At 43.5% G+C, this 23,132-nt stretch overlaps 1 protein-coding gene across 1 annotated transcript in view; it reads left to right on the top strand.

Moving 5' to 3' along the window:
* The first annotated feature begins 21,184 nt into the window (after window positions 1-21,184).
* Window positions 21,185-23,132, top strand: part of PTCHD4 (patched domain containing 4) — an 80,911-nt gene continuing 78,963 nt past the window's right edge. Inside the window, exon 1 of the mRNA XM_020796733.3 lies at window positions 21,185-21,727. Within this exon, the coding sequence (XP_020652392.3) occupies window positions 21,287-21,727 (441 nt within the window). The 5' untranslated portion in view covers window positions 21,185-21,286. The remainder of the gene's footprint in view (window positions 21,728-23,132) is intronic.

The raw sequence follows: 23,132 nt of genomic DNA, 5'->3' as shown, positions 1-23,132 counted from the left end.
GTGTGAAACTTGGCTTTTTTAATCTACCACCTCCATTACAATTTATAAAAGTAAAAATTGGATATGAAAATAACTATTTAATAGCAAATAAGTGTTTCATATTTCTGCATACGGTAAGAACATGCAAGTGAATAACACTGGATGAGTGAGAGCATGTGACCTTTCTTGGTACTGTGCAGTTAGAAGCTGCAGGAAGACAGAGTTGGAGTCAGTGTCGGTGTGAGTGAGTGTTTGGATGGACTTTGTGACTGTGTTTCTTCTTTGATTTCTGCTAATAAAACCTTTTGGTTATTGTCAGATAAAGTGACTTCAATATTATTGAAGTGAATTTTATAACAATACATTTTGGCTGAGATTCAGACTGGATCACCAGTTGAATTTGAAACATAAAAGAACTTATGAAGTTGATGAAGGTGCATCTTGTACAAACCAAAATGAAGCTTCATCCAGTCATGTTTAAAAGTGTTACCGTCATAGTAAGGAATATCTCTCGACTTCACATGTGCGGGTCCCAAAGACAAGCAACTACCACAGTATGCGTCGTTTTATGAGATAATTTCCAATCGCGTCATGAAACTGTCAAAATTGCAAAGACATCTTGATGGTAAAAATAAAGAACATGCCAGAAGGAGCATCTTTTTTTTCCACATGTAAGTAGTGTGAGCTTTGGGAAATTAAGAAAATGGTAAAAACTAAAAAAGACTGCAATTGGTTGTAACAATGAAAATGCAGTGAGGGCCTCATTCGAAGTTTCCCAACAAACAGCAAAAATCAGAAAAACACACACAATAGCTGAGGAACTTATATTACCTGCTGTAAAAGTCACGATTTCTCCATTGATTAACAAGAAAGCTGCCAAAGACCTTTCCTTAATACCTTCATCAAATGACACAGTTAAGAAGTGAACCAACAGTTTGCCAGCCAAAACCAAGGAACAATTATTAGAAAGAATTCACATATTCCACTACTTCACAGTGCAATTGGACAAAAGCACAGACATAACAAAGTGACCTTACAGTGCTATGTCAAATATGAGCACGAGAGAAATGTTTTCAAAGACATAGTATTCACATCCTCTTTGGTACACACGACAGCTGAATAAGTATTTAACAGCTTAAATAAGTTAATAACATCTCATGACATGGACTGGTTGAAATGTATTGGAATTATCACAGATGGGGCACAAGCAATGTTGGGAAAGCTTACTGGATTAGAAGCACAGATTAAGGAAACCATACTGTTGCTAACTTGGTGCCATTGTTGCACACATAGAGAAGCTAATAGTTGCCAAGAAGATACCAGAAAAACTACAGCAGACCTTAAATGAATCAATCTAAATAGTCAACTGTATAAAAAGCAAATAGTTGAATATGAGACTTTTTGAACACCTTTGCAAAGATACGGACAGTGAACACCGCCAACTTTTGCTACAGTGTGAAATGTGTTGGCTATCATGAGGTAAAGTTTTGTCTCGTTTTTGGGAACTGAGAGACAAGATGAGCTTATTCTTCATGGAGAAGCAATTTCATCTCAGTGATCATCTGACAGATTTTTCCTGGTTACTCAAATTAGCTTATCTGTCAAGATATCTTCACCCATTTAAATATGCTCACTTTAAATCTTCAAGGAGAAAAGGTTATAGTTTTTCAACCTGAAGATAAGATCAAAACAATGATCAAAAAGTTGAAATAGTGGCATCATCACCTATCGAACCAAAACTATAAGATATTTCCAAATCTCCAAACTATAAGACATTTCCAAATTTCAGACAGAGTTGTCTGAGGAGGACTCACACAACATTTGGAAGACTTGCAGCATCATTTCTGTGAACATCTTCCTGTTTCTGATGCAAGAAAAACTGGATTAGAAATCCATTTTTAGTTAATGTGTATGAACTAGAGAGGCTCATAGCAGCAGAGGAAGACAAGCTCATAGAAATATCCGTGGATGGTGATCTGAAACTGCAGTTCAAGGAACAGTCCCTTCCAAATTTCTGGGCTCACTTACAAGCAGATTTTCTAGAACTATTAAAGAGGGCTATGAAAATATTGATGCCTTTTGTATTGACATACTTCTGCAAAATAATAATTCTCTGCTATCACTTATCTTAAAAATAAGTATAGAAACAATTTGAAAAATGTAGAGTCAGAACTCAGAATACAAGTTTCAGCTATTAAGCATACGTATATAACAAGGCTTGAAAGTGAAATGCAGCACCAGCCTTCACATTAATTATAATTATATGAATACAATATGTTCCTTTTTTTCCCACCCAATTTGTCTTTAATGAGGTACAGTTCTGTACAAATTATATTTATGCTACTTTCTAGCTTTCATTTTCACACGCTATTTTGTATGCATCATATTAATGATTTTATGTGCATTCTCTAGTAAGAATTAAAGACTACTGTGGTGCCTTGACTTACGATAAAAGGTAAAAGGTAAAGGTTCCCCTTGACAATTTTTGTCCAGTCGTGTTCGACTCTAGGAGGCGGTGCTCATCCCCATTTCCAAGCCACAGAGCCAGCGTTTTGTCCGAAGACAATCTTCCGTGGTCACATGGCCAGTGCGACTTAGACACGGAATGCTGTTACCTTCCCACCGAGGTGGTACCTATTTATCTACTCACATTTGCATGCTTTCGAACCGCTATGTTGGCAGGAGCCTGGACAAGGGACGAGCGCTCAATCTGTCACGTGGATTCGATCTTACGACTGCTTGGTCTTCTGACCCTGCAGCACAGGCTTCTGCGGTTTAGCCCACAGCGCCACCACGTCCCTTTGCGGCACCACGTCCCTTTTGACTTACGAACTTAATCCATATTGGAACAGTGGCCGTAAGTCAAAATGTTTGTAAGTCAAAGCAGCACTAGTCTAGAAGAGCAAACCGCATCAGTGGCACTTGACCATTCAAGCCTGGAACCCCCCTTTTTTGCAGGACGGATCTGAGAGGTTTGTATTTTGGTTTGTTTATTTTACCCCACTTTTCTTCCTGTAAAGGACCCAACACTGAACACTGAAAGACAATATTTAAAGTTTAAAACAATGATTAGACAATGGTGGTTAACTTCATCAAAAGACAACGTTAAAACTAGGAACAATATGTATTTAAATATTAAAAAGAAAAAAAATGTTACGCTGAGCAATGGAAGACCTGGAAGTGGAAAACATAATAACGATCTATCTAAATATCACACACAGGCAGCTGGTTGCTGAGGGAAGGCTTGCCTGAAGAGAAAAGGTCTTTGACTGCTTACAGAGGAACAGCAAAGATGAGGCCAGTCTGGCCTCTTGTGGGAGGGAGTTCCAAAGTCTGGGAGCAGCAACAGAAAAGCCTCTCTTCTGTGTCTCCATCAGACACATCTGTGAGGGTGGTGGGACTGAGAGAAAGGCCTCTCCTGATTATCTTAACACCTGAGCCAGCTCATAATGGGTGATACGGTCTCTGAGATAGATTGGATAGGTTCTTTGGCACAGCAGCAGCCTGCCAACACCCAGAACTACACATACCTGTCCTTCTCTTCATCTGATATGGGGATCTGCCAGCAGTGACTTATCATTTGCTTCAGTATTCCCATTAATGATAAATTTAGCCAGCTTAAAAGGATGAGCTATGTGCCCTCAGGTTGTGTCTAAATTGAAACTACCACTTAGCCTGCAATGAAGTGCTTACATTTTGATTAATAGGCTGAATTCCAACGCTGACCTTTTCAAAAAATTTAAATTACTGTATTCCAAAATGGGCAAGAGGGCTCTGCTGATAAGGGGGAAATAGATTGTGAGCAAAGTGCAAGGTCACCTATATGGAATAACCAAATGTGCTGTAGTTGGCTGACATTCCCTTGGAGAGGATATCCTATTTCTGTAAGAGCTCTACACATACCTGGGCTTTAGTATAAGGGAGTGCTTTGTTTCTATAAACCAATGAACCCTCATCCCACCTCAGATGCAGGGCTGTGGCATGTTTTGCTCAGTTTTTCCAGCTACAAGAGGTCAGAAGTGCAAGTAGTAGGCAAGCAGGCAGAACCAGCTGTTGAACTGTGAGTGTTTGTGCCCATCTTTTCTATTTCAAAACTAGGGGGAACCCACTGTAAATTTTATTTAACATCTGCCTTCACCCAATATATGAAAACATTGCAAGCGTTAAGAGAGGAGTTTTTATTCTTAATCACTGTATACCACCTTTCAGTGATGACAGAGACAGTACTTTATCTATCAGTCATAAAATCACCGTATCTAGTAGTTTGTATTCTCAGTAGTCTCTCTCTCTCTCTCCCCTGCAAAAGTGGACCTATTAAAGTGGTCCAACTTTAGAGTTCAAGAGATCTGCTGAATTCCAGCCGGCTGTGGGTGAATCTTCATCACAGTATGTGTATGTGTCCTGTGGACGCTCACATTACTCTGTGTAATAACTTGAAGCCAACATGGATTTGTCAAGAACAAATTCTGTCAGACTAATCTGATCTCATATTTAATTGGATAACCTTCCTGATAGAAAGATACCATGACAAAGCGCCCCCTGATATCCTGATTAGAAAGTTAATTAGGTGTGGGCTGGATAGATCAAGTGTCAGGTGGATACACAATTGGCTAGAGAATCATACTCAAAGGGTGACAATTAATGGCTCCTTCTCCAACTGGGAGGAAGTGACAAGTGGGTTGCCCCAGGGCTCTGTCCTGGGCCCAGTGCTCTTCAACATTTTTATTAATGACCCTGATCAGGGAATGCAAGGAATGCTAATCAGATTTGCAGATGACACAAAAATTGGGTGGAATAGCTAATACCCTGTGAGAAAGAAACAAAATTCAAAATGATCTGGATAGGCAAGAGCATTGGGCTGAAAAGAACAGAATGAAATTTAACAGGGATAAGTGAAAAGTCATCCGAAGCAGAGTGAAACAGGGCTGTGTCCTCGCACCAACCCTTTTTGGGATCTTTTTTGCTGTCATGCTGAAGCATGCCTTTGGAACTGCAGCCGAAGGTGTCTATCTCCGGACTAGATCAGACGGAAAGCTCTTTAACCTCTCTAGATTGAGAGCGAAGACCAAAGTCCAACTGAAATGCATGCGGGACTTCCTCTTTGCAGATGATGCAGCCATTGTTGCCCACTCTGCTGACGACCTTCAACAACTCATGAATCGTTTCAGCAAGGCCTGCCAAGACTTTGGACTAACGATCAGCCTAAAGAAAACACAAGTCATGGGCCAGGGCGTGGACTCACCTCCCTCTATCACCATCTCCACACATGAATTGGAGGTTGTTCATGACTTTGTGTACCTTGGCTCAACCATCTCTGACACCCTCTTTCTGGATGTCAAGCTGGATAAACGCATTGGCAAAGCAGCTACCATGTTCTCCAGACTCACAAAGAGAGTATGGCTCAATAAGAAGCTGACAATACATACCAAGATCCAGGTCTATAGAGCCTGTGTCCTGAGTACACTCCTGTACTGCAGTGAGTCCTGGACCCTTTGTGCACGGCAGGAGAGGAAGCGGAACACCTTCCATATGCGTTGCCTCTGACGGATTTTTGGTATCACCTGGCAGGACAAAGTTCCAAATAGAGTAGTCCTAGAATGAGCCGGAATTTTCAGCATGTACACATTACTGAAACAGCGACATCTACGTTGGCTTGGGCACGTCATGAGAATGGCTGATGGTCAAATTCCAAAGGATCTCCTGTATGGAGAATTAGTGCAGGGAAATCGCCCCAGAGGGAGACCACGGCTGCGATACAAGGATATCTGCAAGCAAGATCTGAAGGCCTTAGGAATAGACCTCAACAGATGGGAAACCCTGACATCTGAGCGTTCAGCCTGGAGGCAGGCATTGCATCACGGCCTCTCCTAATTTGAAGAGACCCTTATCCAGCAGGCCGAGGTGAAGAGGAAGTCACAAAAGCAGCAAAAGCAGGGAGCTGGACAGGGGTCAGATTGGATTTGTCTTCAGTGTGGAAGAGGTTGTCACTCTCGAATTGGCCTCCTCAGCCACACTAGATGCTGTTCCAAGTCCTCCATACAGAGCACATTACCATAGTCTTTCGAGACTGAAGGATGCCTAACTGGTAACTGGTAACTGGTAAGTGAAAAGTACTGCACCTCAAGAAAAGAAACCAAACATACAGTTATAAGAAGGGGGATACCTGGCTCAGCAATACTACAAGCGAAAAGGGTCTTGGAGTCATAGATCACAAGTTGAATATGAGCCAACGGTGTGATGTGGCTACAAAAAGGCTGCTTTAACAGAAGTATAGTCTCTAAATCCTACGAGGTACTAGTTCCCCTCTATTCAGCACTGGTTAGGCCTCCCCTTGAGTACTGTGTTAGGTTCTGGACACCACATTTTAAGAAGGATCCTGACAAATTGGAACAAGTTCAAAAGAGGACAACAAGGATGATTAGGGGGCTGGAAACCAAGCCCTATGAGGAAAGATTGAAAGAATTGGGCATGTATAGCCTTGAGAAAAGAAGAATGAAGGGAATTATGATAGTACTTTTTAAATACTTGAAAGGCTGTCATACAGAGGAGTGGCAGGATCATTCCAGAGTGCAGGGCACACAACAATGGGCTCAAGTTACAGATTTTGGTTGAATATCAGGAAAAATGTACTGTTAGAGCAGTACAGCAATAGAACTAACTACCTTGAGAGGTGGTGAGTGCTCCCACACTGGAGGCATTCAAGAGAAATTTAGACAACCACCTTGCAAATATCCTCTGATCTGTATTTCTGCATTGAGCAGGGGGCCTCTATAGGCCCCTTCCAACTTCATTATTCTATGATTCTATGAACTGCATGCATACTTGCTTTTCACTTATCTTATTACACCTAGCAGGAAAAGGGAATGGCTAGCTGGATGTGGGTGGTTATAACCTTTCCTTTGTGAAATGTTCTTATTTAAAGGAGAAAGTAAATAGACTGTCAAGCTTTGGGCTGAAGAAGCTCAGGCTGAACCTAGAAGATATTAAGGAGAATAGACCAGATGCCAGCATCCTCTTCCCAAGCAAGATGTTTGGGTGAGTCATTGCCAGTCACTTATAGAGTCTTAAATGTCTTAATTCATTTCAGTTAGGCTTCAGATTTGTTTCTGGAAGAAAACCTGACATGGCTACTTTATAGGGTGACCTTGCTGATATAGGGTTGGGCAGGAATGAGCTTTACCTGGTTGAGTCTCTGTTTTGAGAGCTTTCTGTTCCATCAACCATGGTATCTGTCACGATCCCCCACATGGTCCCTGCTTGTTTCATCAAACTAAGAGCTCACGCTATGTGTCTTTCAGCTGCCACCAGTTGATTACATCAACATTATCATTAAGGATAGATGTCCAGGACATATGTCATTTTAAAATAACCAAATAGAAATTGTTTATTGTTACAGAGGTTGACTGAACAAGCAATGTTGTTATCTCTTAAACAAACATTCTCCTTTATCCACTTTCAACCACCACTCTCCTGCCCAAACTCTTAAACTTCCTTAACTAATCTCAAAAACCCTATCTAAACTCCTCCTGCTCCTACTGAGTCTCTTATATCTCGTGACTTCGCCCCACCCACATTCCCATTGATCTATGCAGATAGCATATGAATATTCATGACCTGGGTGGATGCCACATTCCTCCCACCTTAATAAGTATGTTTTAGGAGGGGAAACCTAATGGTTTGCCCTCATAAACAAATGAAAATACCTGGAAGAATATAAATATTAACCTCTTACATTTCTTACAATACTAAGGATACATTACTTACACTAATAAGGATACATTACTCACATGAATATGAATTACATTACATTACTTTTACATTAATAAGGATACTTACTATTATTTTATCATCACTATACAAACCTCAGTTCACCAATATCCAAGCAAACTCTGCACTTTAAGCATATTCCACAACCATTACAGAAACAAAAGAGTTAATACAATATTACAATATTTTCTCCACCCATTAGTCATTTGGCCTTCAAGACAAGGCATCAGCAACCACATTCTGGGTCCCTTTTATGCTGCGGATCTCAAAGTCAAAGACTTGCAGAATCAGCATCCTTCTTGCAAGTTTGCTGCTACTAGATTTCATAGTTCGTAGCCACATCAAAGGGGAATGGTCGGTGTAGAAGATGAATTTCCTTCCCCAAATGTAGGGCTTCAGCTTTTGCAATATCCATACAATAGCTAGGCATGCCCTCTCAATGGTGGACAAATGTCTCTCACCAGGTTGGAGTCTCTTGCTGATAAAAGTCACTGGGTGTTGACTCCCATTGTCGTCTGCTTGGCACAGCACGGCTCCCAGTCCCACCTTTGATTTATTCATGCAGATGATGAACTCACAGTTGAAGTCCGGTGCGACAAGGACAGTTCCTAAAGTCCGCATCTTCTTCAAACAATCAAAGGCTAGCTGGCACTCTTTTTTTAAAAAAAATTTATATCCCGCCTATCTGGTCAGGTCAGGACCACTTTAGGCGGCTAACAACCATAAAAAGTACAATAAAGATATATAAACAATTTAAATAATAAAAGCCATACACAGAGTAAGAGAAACAATAGAAGAGGAAAGAAAAGGCATCAGGAATTATCTTATGGGAAGGCCTGCCGAAACATCCATGTCTTTGATTCTTAAAGATACCCAGCGAGGGAGCCCCGTGAATCTCAGGAGGTAGATTGCTCCAGAGGTGAGGAGCCACCGCCGAGAAGGCCCGATTTCTTGTCTTTTCCTTCCGTGCCTCCTTCGGCATTAGGCTCCTCAGCCTCACCTCCTGGCTCGCACGAGTGACACGGGTAGACCTTGGTGGGAGTAGGCGTTCCGCCAAGTAACGAGGTCCTAAACCATTTAGGGCTTTGTACGTGAGCATCAACACTTCGAAGTCGATGCGGAATTGGATGGGCAGCCAATGCAGTGTGGACAGAGTGGGTGAGATGTGTTGGTATTTTTTTAACTCCACTAAGTAACCTGGCCGCCGCATTCTGCACCACCTGTAGTTTCCGCAGCAGCCTCAAAGGTAGCCCCACGTAGAGCGCATTGCAGTGGTCTAATCTTGAGACTACGAGCGCATGCACCAAGGTAGTGAGTGCCCCCACATCAAGGTAGGGCCGCAGCTGTGCTATCCGCCTGAGGTGAAAAAAGGCGGTGCGGACCACCGTCGCCACCTGGGATTCCATGGTGAGCGCCAGGTCCAGATGGATCCCCAGACTGCGGACCCCATCCCCGGCGGGCAGAGTCACCCCCCCAAAAGAGAGGGAGTTTCCCGGATCCCCAGCTGTGGGGGGACCCACTCTCAGTACCTCCGTCTTGTCCGGGTTCAGCCTTAGCCCGTTCTCCTGCATCCATTGCAGTACAGTCTCCAGGCAGCGGCGAAGGGACAGAACGGCATCTCCTGCGGTTGGCAAAAAGGAGATGTAGAGCTGAATGTCATCTGCATACTGATGACACAAGGCTCCACATCCCCTGATGACCCCACCCAGCGGCCTCATATAGATGTTGAACAGCATTGGGGAGATAATAGACCCCTGTGGAAGCCCACAATCGAGGCTTCATGGGGCCGAGACACTCTCCCCAAGCTGCACTCTCTGGGGGCAGTCCTCCAAGAAGGAATGGAGCCAGGCCAAAGCCAGGCCACCTATTCCCAGCTCGGAGAGCCTCCCCAGGAGGATACTGTGGTCAATGGTATCAAAGGCCACTGAGATGTCGAGGAGGACCAGCAGAGACACTTTGCCCCTGTCCACTGGAAGTCCTCAGCTTGCCTCTTTTGGGTTAAGCCTGTATTCTTTTCAATTAGGGGCTTCATTTTCTCAATTGTGGGAAAGGTAGGCAGTTTCTTCCACTTCTCCAGTACAGCTATGGCTACATTCTTCTTTGAAAACTTCCTATTCTTGCCTTTACCCTCACTCAAACTCCCCCACAGGTACTCTTGTCACAAAGCTCTTCATATGTGGGGGACCACTTTCCCGGGTCACCTCAAAATTCACAGGCAAGTTTCTTTTAAGTGCAATCTCAAACACTTGGCTTATTTCAAATGTATTGAGATTTCCATCATCTGTCCCCTCTGGTTTCTCAGGTAGGGGCTTGTTTTTCAGGATTCTCAGTGCTTTTGCAGCTACACGTGGAACGTTCTTAAATAGTTCCTTGAGTTTTCCAGTGCTGTCATAACAAATCTACAGGTCCTGACCAGGCTAACTGCAATTTATTCCCCTTTATGGGCCTCAGCATCAGTACCTCATCCTCGGGACAGAATGTTCTTTCCTTTTAATTTTTTTTTTAGAAACTAGGGATAAGGTAAGGAATACAGAAGGTAAAGGGGGATGGGGGAAGAAAGAGGAGGGAGAAGAACACAAAATGTACTGTCATCAAATCCTGTTTGTTCGTGTTGCGATACCAAGTTCTCTTTTCACCTTTCTCCTATTCGATTGCCCTCCAGATTTCTACTTACAGTTACATCTTAATTTAAGTTTATGTTACTCAAGCTCTATCTGCTGACTCAAGCCATTTATATAATAAATCCCATCGTTCAGTTGCCTTTTGTATTGGACAGTCTTTCACACTTCTGATAATATATCCATTTCTACCACTTCCCATATCTTCTTGATGAGTTCCTCTTGTTTCAGTATCTCTGATTTCTTCCAGTTCTTAGCATAAAGAATTCTGGATGCAGTGACTACATATATATAACTAGGTAGTTCTTTGTCTTATCTATATTATCTGGTATAATGCTCAGTAAAAACAATTCTAGGATTAGTGGAACATTACAAAGCAATATTTTTTTGTAACAGAGTATGTACTGCTATCCAATACTATTTCTCTACTCTACAAGTCCACCACATATGGTAAAAGCTTCCCTCTTGTGCTTCACACTTCCAACACACATTTGACACCTCTGTATAAATCTTTGACAAATTTCTGGAGTCATATACCACCTATAAAACATTTTATATATATTCCCCTTAAAATTTACTAATTTTGTGAGATTTATGTTATTTTTTCATACAGTGGTGCCTCGCTAGACAGTTACCCTGCATGGCAGTTTTTTCGCTAGACATTGACTTTTTGTGATCGCTATAGCGATTTGCAAAACAATGATTCCTATGGGGGAATTTCGCTGGATAATGTTTGGTCCCTGCTTCGCAAACCGATTTTCGCTAGACAATGATTTTGACAGCTCCCTCCGCACTCACAAAATGGGTGTTTTTGGAACCTAAACTTTGCAAGACAGCTATTTAAACAGCTGATCGGCAGTTCGCAAAGTGGCTTTCCTATGGCCGATCTTCGCTAGACAACGACGATTCTTCCCCATTGGAACGCATTAAACAGGTTTCAATGTATTCCAATAGGGAAATGCTTTTTGCTAGACAATGATTTCGCTAAACAGCGATTTCAGTGGAACCGATTATCATTGTCTAGCAAGGCACCACTGTATTTGCAACCATTGATCAGTATCAACATTATGTCCTATATTTTGTGCCCACCTAATCATACATTCTTTTACAATCTCATTTTGCATTTTAGTTTCAAGCAGATAATCATACACTTTCTTAATTACTTTATTGTTTGAACCCAGCAAAACTTTGTTAAATACTGTTTGTCTGTGTAAAAGCCCTCTATTTTATCTTTTGTGTACCTAGATTCCATTTGGGAGTAATCCATTTAGCTCCTGTCATTCACTCCCAGGTCCTGTCAATCTCAGTTTTAGCGATATTCTGAGCATGAGGTTACATGACATTGATAATCTTATCTTCCGTGGATTTGGATAGGCTTTTCTATGCTTATAAGTAGTTTGTCTGCAACAGTCTGGAGGAGGCTTAAAATGTTGCCCACAAGCTCCAGAAGGCTGTGATACCTTGACTTATCCATAGAAAATGTATTACTGTCAGAGATACGGAACAATCTGGCCCACATACAGTAGGCTTTAGTCCTGTTGATTTCAATTAAAGATATCTAAATGTGAACTCTCTCATCGAAGTGACCAACATGAATTTGACCCAACTCCGGGAGGCAGTGGAAGACAGGAGGGCCTGGCCTGCTCTGGTCCATGGGGTCACGAAGAGTCAGACATGACTTAACGACTAAACAACAATGAAGTGTGAACTCAGGTATGTTCTTGAAACCAATGACATGTCTAACCCAATCCTGTGTTTAGTTAAAAATCCATTCTATTGAGTTTTGTGGCTTTTATTTACTTTAAGTGTCCTTACAACTCCAACTTGAAAAGTTACAATATTGCCCTGAAATGGGCCACAGTCAAAATCACTAACAAATACACTACACTATGGGCTCAATTGTTATTTGTATTATTTTGAGATTTTGAAAGAAGAGATAAATTAATACAGGTCTGTTAACTGGTCTAGAATGTTTTTTTTAAAAAAAACCTTAAATATGTTCATAATTATTGCAGGATGTGCTTCTAGAAAACATGCATTCTTGTAAAAACTTTTCTGCTCTATACTGATTGTAAAGCTCTTCTGATAATACAGTCTGAATCCTCTGAAAACACTACCCCGTCCCGCAACTACAAGACTAGAAATTACAGTCATTGCACAACAGGAGTGAGGTCTATGGGACTACAATCGTCAAAAGACCAGCCAGCATGACCAATGGTGAGGAATGATGGCTGCTCAAATCTAGATGGGGTGGCCCTTCCCTGAACTAATGTAGGCTTGAGGCCTGGTAAATATAGGTTAGGTATTCTGCCAATCTTTCCCTGTTTCCACAGATAAAATCCTTGTGGCTTTGCCTCAGTTCTATATCTTGTTATTTTGCCTCTTTCTTCCTGAACTCATTGAGGAAGAGAATGCAGACCTGGCTTGTATCACAGGGACCTGGGTGGGCTACCTGGGAGGAGTTGCTCTCAGATGTGTCCCCACCCCACCTCCCCAGATTGTACAGCGCAGCATCAGGGCCATTTGGAGTAGTTTATAGGGACTCCATAAATGCCTGTAGGACCACCTTGCTTTTGAGCCTGAGCCTAGAGTGTTTACACCTGATGGTGGGGCATAGGGATAGGGTTGGATAGTGCTAGTGTACCATTCTCCCCACAACCCAGCACTCTCCCTGTTAGGGCTGGGCAAAGTCATTTTGGCAGGAATGTTGAGGTCGTCCAGACTACTGATAGCCAGGGACTTCAACATCCATGCCAAATCAGAACTGTCTGACCTGGCCCTGAAGTTCATGGATACCATGACAACCATGAGCCTATACCAACATGTCCTCTGCCCCACACATTTAGCTAGTCACATTCTGCATCTGGTGTTCTCTAATGAACAGGTGCTGAGGGTGGGGACTGTGAGCTTCTGCCTTCTGTCATGGATAGATCACTTCTTACTGAGATTTGACCCATCTGTGGCCATCCCCCTCTGTGAAGAGAATGAACCTGTGAAACTAGTCCACCCTCAAAGGCTTCTTGATCCAGAATGTTTTTGAGAGGCTCTGGGAGGGCTTCTGACTGACCTGGTAGATGGCCCTGTCAAAGTCCAGTTTGATAGATGGTATCTGGAGACAACCCGGGCAGCTAACATGATCCACCCCAAATACCCTCTCTGCCTCAGAGCTTGCTCTGCTCTTTGGTATACCGAGGAGCTATGAACTATGATCAAGGAGATGGCTAGATAACAGGTGGAGAAGAGATCAGCCAGCACAAAATAGGGCTGCAGTTAAGACCATGACCGATAAAGATGCTAATGTTTTTAAAGGGGTGAGAAAGACTTTGAACTTCCAGAGGATTGGTGAGGCTGTGAACCAACAAGTGGAACTGTTCTGGGTGGTCTGCAGTCTAACCAATTCCTGCTATTCAAGGCCTCATTCTGAGTTCACTAGTGATCATTTTGCAGCCTATTTTCAAGCAAAAATTGAGGCCATTTGTGCCAACCTTGATTCTACCAGCAGCTTAGCTAATCTGGGGGTGACTATCACTGCCCCATCTCTTGCTGCCAAATTGGTTCAGTTTGACCCTGTATCAGTGGAGGAAATATCCAAGGTGCTAGCTAGCTATAGGCCCACTGCATCCTCACTTGATCCCTATGCCCACTAAGGGGGCAATGATTGATTGGATCGTGAACATTGTTAGTTCATTGTTAAGGGAGGGGATTCTTCCCTCCCATTTAAAAGAAAGCATTGTCCAATCCATTATCAAACACATCCAGTTAGGAATGGACAACCTTAATAATTTCTGTCCAGTCACTAATATACTATTCTTGGGCAAAGTGATCAAGACTGGGAGTGGCAAATTAGCTGCAGATATACCTGGAGGAGCAGGATTGCCTTGACTGATTCCAGTCTGGATTCAGGCTGCAATGAGGTACTGAGACAATAGTGTCCTCCTTGAGGATTGTGTCCAGAAAGCCCAGCTGGGGGGGGGAGATGTTGGCACCTTGGACCCTAAGATACGAGGTTCCCCAGGGATTAGCATTATCCCCAATGCTGTTCGACATCTATGTGAAGCTGTTGGGGGAGGTCATCAGGATTCACAGAATTATAGTCACAGAATACAGCAAAGGTTTTAGTAAATGATGGAATAACAAACAAAACATATTTAGGCCAAGGAACAAAGCAAGAATGCCCATTATCTCCAATTTTATTTACATTGATAATAGAGATGTTAACAACTGCAGTTGGAGAGGATAAGAAGAATAGAACACAGGGAAAATAACAAGGTGTATTTCTTTGCAGAACATAAATCACGTCTAAAAACACTAACAACACTTCAGGAAGATCTTAATTTTCCATCTTAATTTTTCTTTAGCCCTCTATCAAATATAAAAGAGATAATAATGAGCCTTTCCCCACAATTAAAAAAACCCATAGAATTTACCTGATAAAAGGAATCTTCATACTCTTGAATTCAGTCTTGAAGAAATACAGCCTTGAAGGATGAACAGAGATAATTAAACACTCCAGGACAATCCTCTGTCCATGTTCCCCCTAAAGGGACCTCTCACTAATTTCAACAGAGATTGGCTGTTGAACTACTGGTGAACTCAAGTCTTCAGGGTCAGCTAAACTGTACGCAAGGGTACAACTTGCCAATGTAATCTCAGTGCCTCCGCCTACATTCTTTGTGAATTCTTGAAGAAATGGTGAGGGTGCTGAAGGCTGGAGGTATTTATTTATTTATTTATTTATTTATTTATTTATTTATTCATTCATTCATTCATTCATTCATTCATTCATTCCATTTATACCCTGCCTATCTGGTCATTGCGACCACTCTAGGTAGGCAAATCTCTCCATCTTTAGAGGGGACAGAGTAGACAATTTGGGCAATTACTAATCAGGTGGCTTAATACCAGTACCAGAACTTAAAGTGTTAGTAGCTGAAAACATAAACAAGAATGTGGCAATTATTAAGAGTCAACATGAGTTTCTTCCAAAAATAAGTTCTGTCTAACAAATCTTACCCTGCCCCCTCCCCAGTTCAGTTGCAAGCTCTAGATCAGTTTCGGAGAAGACCTCCAATTATATCTTGTGCTCAGGCTGGTAACATGTGGGTTTGAAGGGACCGTGTACACAAAAGTACTACATGAAACACGCAAGAAGAACACACCTTTAATAAAATTGAAAACAGTTTGGAAAGATAAAACACAGTCAGCTATACATATATATGTACATGTTTTTTGTTCCCTCAAAGAGTCTCTGTAAAGGAATAAGAATGGCTGGGTTTCGACTCTTTCCCAAGGTGAATACCAGGACCAATCTTATGCAAATTGAAATCTGGAACCTGGACAGTCACTGCACAATCCCTTTTTCCTATATAAACATTTGTTTCCTTCTCACCTTGGAAGTCTCCTTTTCACCCAACCTTGTAACCTCTTTGCAAGATAATAAATTGCTTTCCTTTCAGAATAATACAACAATGTAACAATGTATTTCCATAATCTGCTGTCTATAGACTCTGTTGTAAATTCTATCCCTTTTGTGATTCCCACTCTGATAAATTTGGGATTCCTTTGTAATCTCATCCCTTCAGCCAATAGGTCATGAACCACCCATTTCTCCTCGCATTCCTTTACGTAACCAATGTTTTAAAAGTCCTGGTCTTCCTGTGCATGGCACAGTTTTTCTTGCCTACACTTGGAGGCATGACTTTTGTCTGCCTTTTATTTAGCTAAATAAAACAACAACCATTTGAACTCTCTCTCATGTCAAGGTTATTGGCATTCAAACTGACTTGCTATTCTGGAGACTAGCTCCTGGCTTCAACAGGTTATGTAATGCTGTCTGGTGGATTTGTAGGGCTTATGGGCTGTAGCAAAGCAGTGTTCAGCAATGATTCCTTGTCATTCAAAAGGAAAGTGACAGATGGGGGTGCCACTGGATTCCCTCTTGAACATAGTTTTGTTCAACATCTTTATAAGTGACGTGAACAAGGGCATGAATGCTCATCAGTTTTGCAATTGATTTCAAATTGGGGGCCAGGGCTTAGCTAACACTTCAGAAAGAATTAGGATTCAGATTGGAGAACTGAGTCATCAAGTCACATCCAATTTATGGTGAGTCTATAAATTAATGATTCCAAAATGTCCTGTCATTAACAACCCTGGTCCTGTCTTGCAAATTCAAGGCTGTGGCTTCCTGTCTAACCCTAGTCCAGTTTTGTCATTTTAGTTCTAGTGAGAGTGAGGCTTTGTTTGGTATAAAACCCATTTATTTGTCTTTTTGGTATTCTGTTGGTCTTTTGTAACACCTGTAAAACTCTCCCCCACCACCATATTTCAAACACAACTTTCCCCCCATCAGTTGTCTTTATTGTTCCATTATATAATAATTTGGAATACAATAGTCTGGAAAATTTTGGTCTTGGTGTCCAGCAACACATTCTTATACTTGAGAATGATTTCTAGCTCCTTCAAAGCAACCTTTCCAAGACTCAGTCTTCTGTTGAGTTCTTGGCTGCAATCTCCATTTAGATTGACTATTGGGTATAGAAAATCTTTAATTTTTCTTCATTGTAAACATTAAAGTTAGGTAATCATTTTGAAACTATGTTTTTTCTTCTTATTGTTCAAATGAAATCCTGCTTTTGCATTTTCTTTTTTCACTTTCATAGTGAAGTTGGAAGGGACCTATAAGGCCATCAAGTCTAACTCCCTGCTCAATGCAGGAATACAAATCAATAGATATCTGCCAGGGGGTTGTCTAAGTTTCTCGTGAATGCTTCCGGTGTTGGAGCACTCACCACCATCTCTCGAGGTAATTGGTTTTACCAATCCCACAAGGTGATAGCTCCTCTCTGTTCAGCACTGGTCTCCCCTTGAGTATTGTGTACAGTTCTGGACACCACACTTCAAGGATGCTGACAAACTGGGACAAGTTCAGAGGAAGAGGACAAGGATGATCAGGGGGCTGGAAACCAAGCCCTGAGGAAAGACTGAAAGAATTGGGCATATTTAGCCTTGAGAAAAGAAGACTGAGTGGGAGATAGGATAGCACTTTTCAAATACTTGAAGGGCTGTCATACAGACAGCCCTCGCTTTGACATCCAAAGCGGAGTAAAACAAGGCTGTGTCCTTGCGCCGACCCTATTTGGGATCTTCTTTGCTGTCATGCTGAAGCAGGTCTTTGGAACTGCAACAGAAGGTGTCTATCTCCGGACTAGATCAGATGGAAAGCTCTTTAATCTCATTAGATTGAGAGCAAAGACCAAAGTCCAACTGAAATGCATGCGGGACTTCCTCTTTGCTGATGATGCAACCATTGTTGCCCACTCTGCTGAAGACCTCCAACAACTCATAAATCATTTTAGCAAGGCCTGCCAAGACTTTGGACTAACTATCAGCCTGAAGAAAACACAAGTCATGTGCCAGGGCATGGACTCACCTCCCTTTTTACTATCTCCATGCAAGAACTGGAGGTTGTTCATGAATTTGTGTACCTTGGCTCAACAATCTCTGACACTCTCTCCCTAGATTTCAAGCTGGATAAACACATTGGGAAAGCAGCTACCATGTTCTCTAAACTCACAAAGAGAGTATGGCTTAATACGAAGTTGATGGCATACACCAAAATCCAGGTCTATAGAGCCTGTGTCCTGAGCACACTCCTATACTGCAGCAAGTCCTGGACCCTTTGTGCACGGCAGGAGAGGAAGCTGAACACCTTCCATATGCGTTGTCTCCGACGCATCTTTGGTATCACCTGGCAGGACAAAGTTCCAAATAGAGTAGTCCTAGAACGAGCTGGAATTTTCAGCATGTATACAATATTGAAACAGCGCCGTCTACGTTGGCTTGGGCACATCGTGAGAATGGCTGATGGTCGGATTCCAAAAGATCTCCTGTATGGAGAATTAGTGTAGGGAAGCCGCCCCTGAGGGAGACCACAGCTGCTTTACAAGGACATCTGCAAGCGGGATCTGAAGGCCTTAGGAATGGACCTCAACAGATGGAAAACCTTGACGTCTGAGCGTTCAGTCTGGAGGCAGGCGGTGCATCATGGCCTCTCCCAATTTGAAGAGACACTTGTACAGCAGACCGAGACAAAGAGGCAGTCCCGAAACAAGCAAAACCAGGGAGCTGGACAGGGGACAGATTGGATTTGTCTTCAGTGTGGAAGGGATTGTCACTCTCGAATTGGCCTTCTAAGCCACACAAGACACTGTTCCAAGACCTCCATCCAGAGCACGATACTATAGTCTCTCAAGACTGAAGGATGCCTACATGTCATACAGAGGAGGGGAAGGATTTGTTCTTGAACATCCCAGAGTGCAGGGCACGCAATAGAGATGGGGATATTCATATTCGTATATGAATATCCCTGCACAGGTGGCAATAAAGAGGGTCCAGCTCCATGGGGTCAGATGGTCCACTCACCAATCCACCACTGCTGAGGATGCTGCGCTGCAATCTGCAAGCCATTCTTCAGCCTTGCAGCGAGGCTTGTCCTCCTGCCTCCTGCCAGGAGTGGCTAGCCGATCGTGATCTACAAAGCCATTGATAGAATCATGGTATCTGTGGCAGTGGTGGATTGGTGAGTAGACTGTCTGGCCCCATGGAGCTGGACCCTCATTATCACCACCAACACTGATTCCAACACTGAATTCTCCAACTACATTTGGTTCTGCTTTGTTCCCAACCTTTGTGTTTGAGTTATCTAAGATTATCAACACATGGATTTTTTTACCAGTTTCCTTATGTAGAAAAGTTTTCAGTTTCTTCTTCCTTAGCATCTGCTGTTAAAACTTATACTTGAATGAGGATTATATTGAAACGTTTCCCCTGAAAATTAATTGATATTAATTGGTTAGACTTTGCTTTGTAGTCCATAACTATTTGTACTAAATCCCTTGCTATTACAGCTGCTATCAAGTCCAAGGTAAAACACTTTGTAATTTTCTGATAAAAAATGTCTTATTCCAGATCATTTTAGTTCACTTGTACTGTTACATTTAAACATTCCATTTCTTATTTTCAATTTTGAGTTTACCTTGATTCATTATAAATTCTAAGTTCCAATTATATGCAACATATAGCTTTGGACTTCCTTTTTGCATCTATACACATCAAGAGCAAAAGTCCTTTTGGCTTTAGTCCACTTGCTTCGTTAAGATAATCACTATTCTCCATAGCTCTTCCCCAGTAGCTGCTTGAGTGCCTTCTGATGTGGGAGTTTATCTTACAACTGTCTCCTCATTTATTTTGGATTTTCTTATCCAAAGGTATTCCAGGTATAAAACCTTCAGAAATGGTTCACCACTGTTTTCTGCACAGTGCTAACAAGAATTAGCTTGAGTGTCACTGCTGTAGTCCATGAGAGATCCTCAGGTGGCCTTCACTACCACTGCTATCCAATAGCCAGCCTTCAAGAGCTTCTCCACCCCAGTTGCTGCTGGAGCAGGCAGTTCTCTTCTGCTGGTATCATGGTTCATTCCCAAAGACGGTGGATGCCTCTTAGGCTGGTACCTCTGCTTTGACCTTGGGTGACCCTGCTAGGAGTCCAGAGGCAAAGTCTAACTTTCTGATGGTCTTGTTCTCAGTTTCCCGGGCACAGCTCAAATTCCCTCGCCACTTCGAAATGTGCATCCAAAAGGGGAAGGTTGGACTAGTACTGCAATTTCCTCTCAGTCCAAGAAGTCCATTTTATTTTTCACTGTGTGTGTGTGCGTGTAGGTGTGTGTGCGTGCCCGCGCGTGCAGAGGGGACACCGTTCTCCATTTCCTTCCCCTTCATGGAGTCTCTCGACTACATCCCACTCATTCATCCACAGCCTCATCTCTTGCACCGTCGGGGGGGTGGTGGTGGTGGTGGAGTGTGTGTGTGTGTGTGTGTTCCTCTGAACTGCTCCGTCGGGGAGCTGCAGCGCTCGAGCCCGGCAGGGACGGCTTCGGAAGCTCTGAGGCAGCGGGTCTTTTCCAAGCCAGAGCTGAGCAGGCAAGGGGAGCGAGCGAGCGAGCGGGCAAGACTGTGGCGTGACGGCAAATCAACGGGGCTGGGTTAAAATGCAGCATCATCTTCCTCCCCCTCCCATCCCCACCGAAAGCAAGCGAGGCAAGCGAGCTTCAGGTAGGCAGGGGTGTTTCCCAGCCCGGGGCTCTCCCCCCCCCGCCACTTCCTCCCCTTTTCCACTCAACCCTCACCCGCTGGGTCTTCCGCGCCCCGGCAACCCTCCCGGACCCACAGGTATTCCCCGACCCGCTCTCTCCCATTCTTTTTTCTTCTCTTTTTTAATTTCTTCCTTCCTTTTTTATCGTTTCTTTTCTTTCTTTCTTTCTTTCCTTCCTTCATTTCTTTTTTATGAGGCGGGGGAGGGAGTGCGAACAAAATCAACCAAGAAGGTTCTGCGAAGCTCCTCTAGAGCCCCCCCCCCCACACCCGGCCACTTCGGAAGCGGTGGAAGCCGGCGGAACGCGCTCCGGAGGGCTTCGCGGAAGCAGCCCCGGGAAGGCGGCGGCGGCGGGGGAAGGAGGGGGAGGAGGGGAGTGCTGCAGCGTGCCCTGCCGCCGGAGGAAGAGGAGGAGGAGGAGCGCTGGTGAATTGGGGCCGAAGAGACGAAGGAGGGAGAGCGGGTCCGGGGGAGAGAGAGAGAAAGAGAGGGAGGGAGGGAGGGAGGGAGAGCCCCTCGGGAACTCCCCTCCCCGAGCTCCCCTCCCTTCGCCCCCTACTCCCGGCACACACATACACACACGCGCGCGCACGCGCGCACCCACACTCCCTCACACACGCACGCACGCACCCCATTGATCAATATTGGGTCGCCTTGCTGCAACTTGCTGCAGTGTTTCAAAGGAGTCGTGGCGGCGGCGGTGGCGGCGCGGATCGAAGCGGAGCGGAGCGGGGAGCTGCGGGGCTGGGCTCGGAGCTCCCGATGTCACATGTGCTTTCTAAGAAGAGGACCGGCGGGCGCCTCTGCAAGCTGGCTCGGGTGGCGGAGGAAGAGGATGCTGCGGCAGGTGATCCACAGAGGGCTCCAGTCGTTCTGCCACAAGCTGGGCTTGTTCGTCAGCCGGCACCCGGTGTTCTTCCTCACCGTGCCCGCGGTCCTGACCATCATCTTCGGCTTCAGCGTCCTCAACCGCTTCCAGCTCGAAAGAGACCTGGAGGTCCTGGTGGCCCCGAGTCACAGCTTGGCCAAGATCGAGCGCAGCCTCGCCAACAGCCTTTTCCCCCTCGACCGCTCCAAAAGCCAGCTCTATTCGGACTTGCACACCCCGGGGAGGTATGGCAGGGTCATCTTCCTCTCCAAGCCCGGAGGCAATATTTTGCATCAGGCTGAAGGACTGCTGCAGATCCACCGAGCCGTGCTGGAAATGAAGGTGAACCACAAAGGCTATAATTATACTTTTTCCCATCTGTGTGTGTTGAGAAATCAGGATAAGAAATGCGTGCTGGATGATATAATTTCAGTGCTAGAGGATCTGAGGCAGGCTGCCCTCTCCAATAAGACAACAGCCAGGGTGCAAGTGAGCTATCCCAACACTAAATTAAAGGTATGCTCTTAACTGCATGCTTTTGCCAATTAAAGAGGCAGCACTTCATTTCTTGTCCTCAGCAGCAAAAAATAAGCCTTCTTGTCCTATGTGTTGTTGTTGTTGTTGCCATTGTTGCTGCTGTTGTTGTCATTGTTTGAAAATGAAGGCACCTGCTGCCATGTTTCCATTTGAGGGTAGAGGGTGGGGGGTGGAGAGGAAGAAAATGGACCAGTTTGGAGCTCAGCTGAAAATCAGCCAAAGGGAAGCCTCTGCAATACCCATTTGTGGTCAAGGGTTAATCCATCATAGTATAGTTAATGGAGTGGTCCATAAGAACACAAATGGTTTCTAAAGCAAATGCAGTCACTTGTACCTACCACAAACTCATCTTGGTGCGATAACATTCTTTTTATACAGAACAGGCTTCTCTCAAGTGCCTTGTAGGAAGCCTGCACTGTGATGTGCTATTAACAAGAGTATTGCAGTGATTCTAGGAATTGTGTTCATCAGCTGCAGGCCAAAGGACTGGGTGGCAAGTCCAGTATCAGAATGACCCATTTTGCCATTGGCTTGGCATATCATTGTGCACTATAAGCACAGTTGTCCAGGAAATCAATATGAAGCACAGAGGTTGAAAGTTTGTGCCTAACTAAACAGCTAAAATGTTTTGTATCCCAAGGCAAAATGTTGTACCTGTTAATTCTTTTTTTTTTAAGTGATCACACCTTAGTTTAACATAATTTCTGGATCCAGAAAAAAATGTTTTAGAATGCTTTTTGAACAGGGATGGGGAAAACTGAGATCAGTTTGTGTTGGGTCTCAAACTTACCAACTCATACTTCTCAAATCAATAGCTGAACTGGAACACAATATACTTCTCAAAATGTGGTCAGGCTATTCTCTGAACAACTAGAAAAAAGGCATATACAAAGAGTAAGATAAGGAAAGTGTACTAAAATGTGCATGTTGGTGGAGGAAAAATTTAAACATTGAAAGTTTGTATGTTAGGCAGACTGTGTGTATAAGAAACTAAGTGAATTAGAAATTGACAATTGTAACACATCCTGTGGGAGGGGGAGCTCTGTTGGTGGCATTATTAGCTGGTGCTCACTACTTGAAAAATGTTATTCTGTTACAGTGAAGTGTATCATGGAAACTTAGTCAATGCTGTGAAAGCTATCCATTCCAAACACATGGGAACTCCATCTAAGCCACACTCAGTACGTAATAAGGTGTTTAATTTCCCTTT

This window comes from Pogona vitticeps, chromosome 1, assembly GCF_051106095.1.
Source record: "Pogona vitticeps strain Pit_001003342236 chromosome 1, PviZW2.1, whole genome shotgun sequence".
Classification (NCBI taxonomy): Eukaryota; Metazoa; Chordata; class Lepidosauria; order Squamata; family Agamidae; genus Pogona; species Pogona vitticeps.
This window is presented reverse-complemented; position numbering and strand designations above follow the sequence as displayed.